Source organism: Chaetura pelagica, unplaced genomic scaffold (assembly GCF_000747805.2).
Source record: "Chaetura pelagica isolate M959 unplaced genomic scaffold, ChaPel_1.0 scaffold66, whole genome shotgun sequence".
Taxonomy (NCBI): domain Eukaryota; kingdom Metazoa; phylum Chordata; class Aves; order Apodiformes; family Apodidae; genus Chaetura; species Chaetura pelagica.
This window is the reverse complement of record NW_009953811.1, coordinates 3,452,958-3,454,043: the sequence shown is the minus strand read 5'-3', so window position 1 is coordinate 3,454,043 and position 1,086 is coordinate 3,452,958. Positions and strand designations below refer to the sequence as shown.

At 43.5% G+C, this 1,086-nt stretch overlaps 1 protein-coding gene across 1 annotated transcript in view; it reads right to left on the bottom strand.

Annotated features, from left to right (window-relative positions):
* Positions 1-627: 627 nt before the first annotated feature.
* BEND7 (BEN domain containing 7) overlaps positions 628-1,086 on the bottom strand; it is a 45,271-nt gene continuing 44,812 nt past the window's right edge. The window contains exon 9 of the mRNA XM_010001287.1: positions 628-1,049. Coding sequence (XP_009999589.1) covers positions 988-1,049 — 62 coding nt within the window. The 3' untranslated portion in view covers positions 628-987. The remainder of the gene's footprint in view (positions 1,050-1,086) is intronic.

The window sequence follows — 1,086 nt, the reverse complement described above, 5'->3', positions numbered from 1 at the left end:
TGTACGATTTTACCTTAGCCCTGACCCGAAAGGACCAAGCCTTTCAATGTCTAAGAGGGTAGTGCAATTTCTTGATTGATTCACTCATCTTAGCTGCTGAGATATCAAGAGAGTGCCAGTCCAAAGATGACTTTTTTTTTTTTTTTTTTTAAACAGGTGAATGCTGTTGCCAAGGGCAGTGGTTGAAAATTCACAGCGTACAGAGCCTCTTCCTGGAAATGGGCAAACTAATACATTTTGAGATTGAGGTGGTGGGGCAAGCTGGGGTGGGCAAAGCAAGGGGAGAACAACCACCTCCAGTGATCTGCACTACAGAGATGCTTGAGAACCATCCCACTAGGAACACACAGGGGAAAATGAGGAATAGCTTCTTCTTGCTATAATTGGGAAACCGGGCACACTGCTGGGAGGAATCCTGCTTTATTTCCTGCTCAATCCAGCAAGGACTTTTTAATCACAGCTGCATAGGGCTGGGCATTGGTACCACAGCAGAAAGGAAAAGTGAATCTTCAGAAGCAAAGAGTTTTGCCAAGTCAAATGCTCATAGAGTCCCCAGGGTTCATAATGGAGAGAGATGCCACCCTGGTCCCCAGGACAGGAAGAGTCACCTGGCTGTGCGTATTCACCTCTGCCTGGCTTCAGACAAAACGCTGCTGGCAAGGATACAATCACATGGACAAACACAATCATGGAGGAATAACAAAGGCAAGAGAATGTCTTCAGAGTGGATACCCTGCCAATTCAATAATGCATTGGATATGGAGGGAAATAATTTTTAATTACAGTGAAGAACAGTGAAGCAATCTGGCGGTTTTGTTATTTGAGGTTACAGGGAAAATACATGAAACAACACAAACTTGAAGAGAAAGTGGTATGGCTGTCCATGTCTTGAGGAATACTGAAGTTCTCATGCCAATCCTTGAGGGAACATTATTAGAAGGAGAGGATGTTTCTATCCACTAAGAACACTGACGCAGGCTGGGAAATTCAAGCTGAAAAATCTGGGTTTGCATCTATCAGATGATCTGTTGTGGTGTCAAAAAGGTTACCTGAAGGAAGAAAAAGTTTGAAGAAATCCATTAAAAA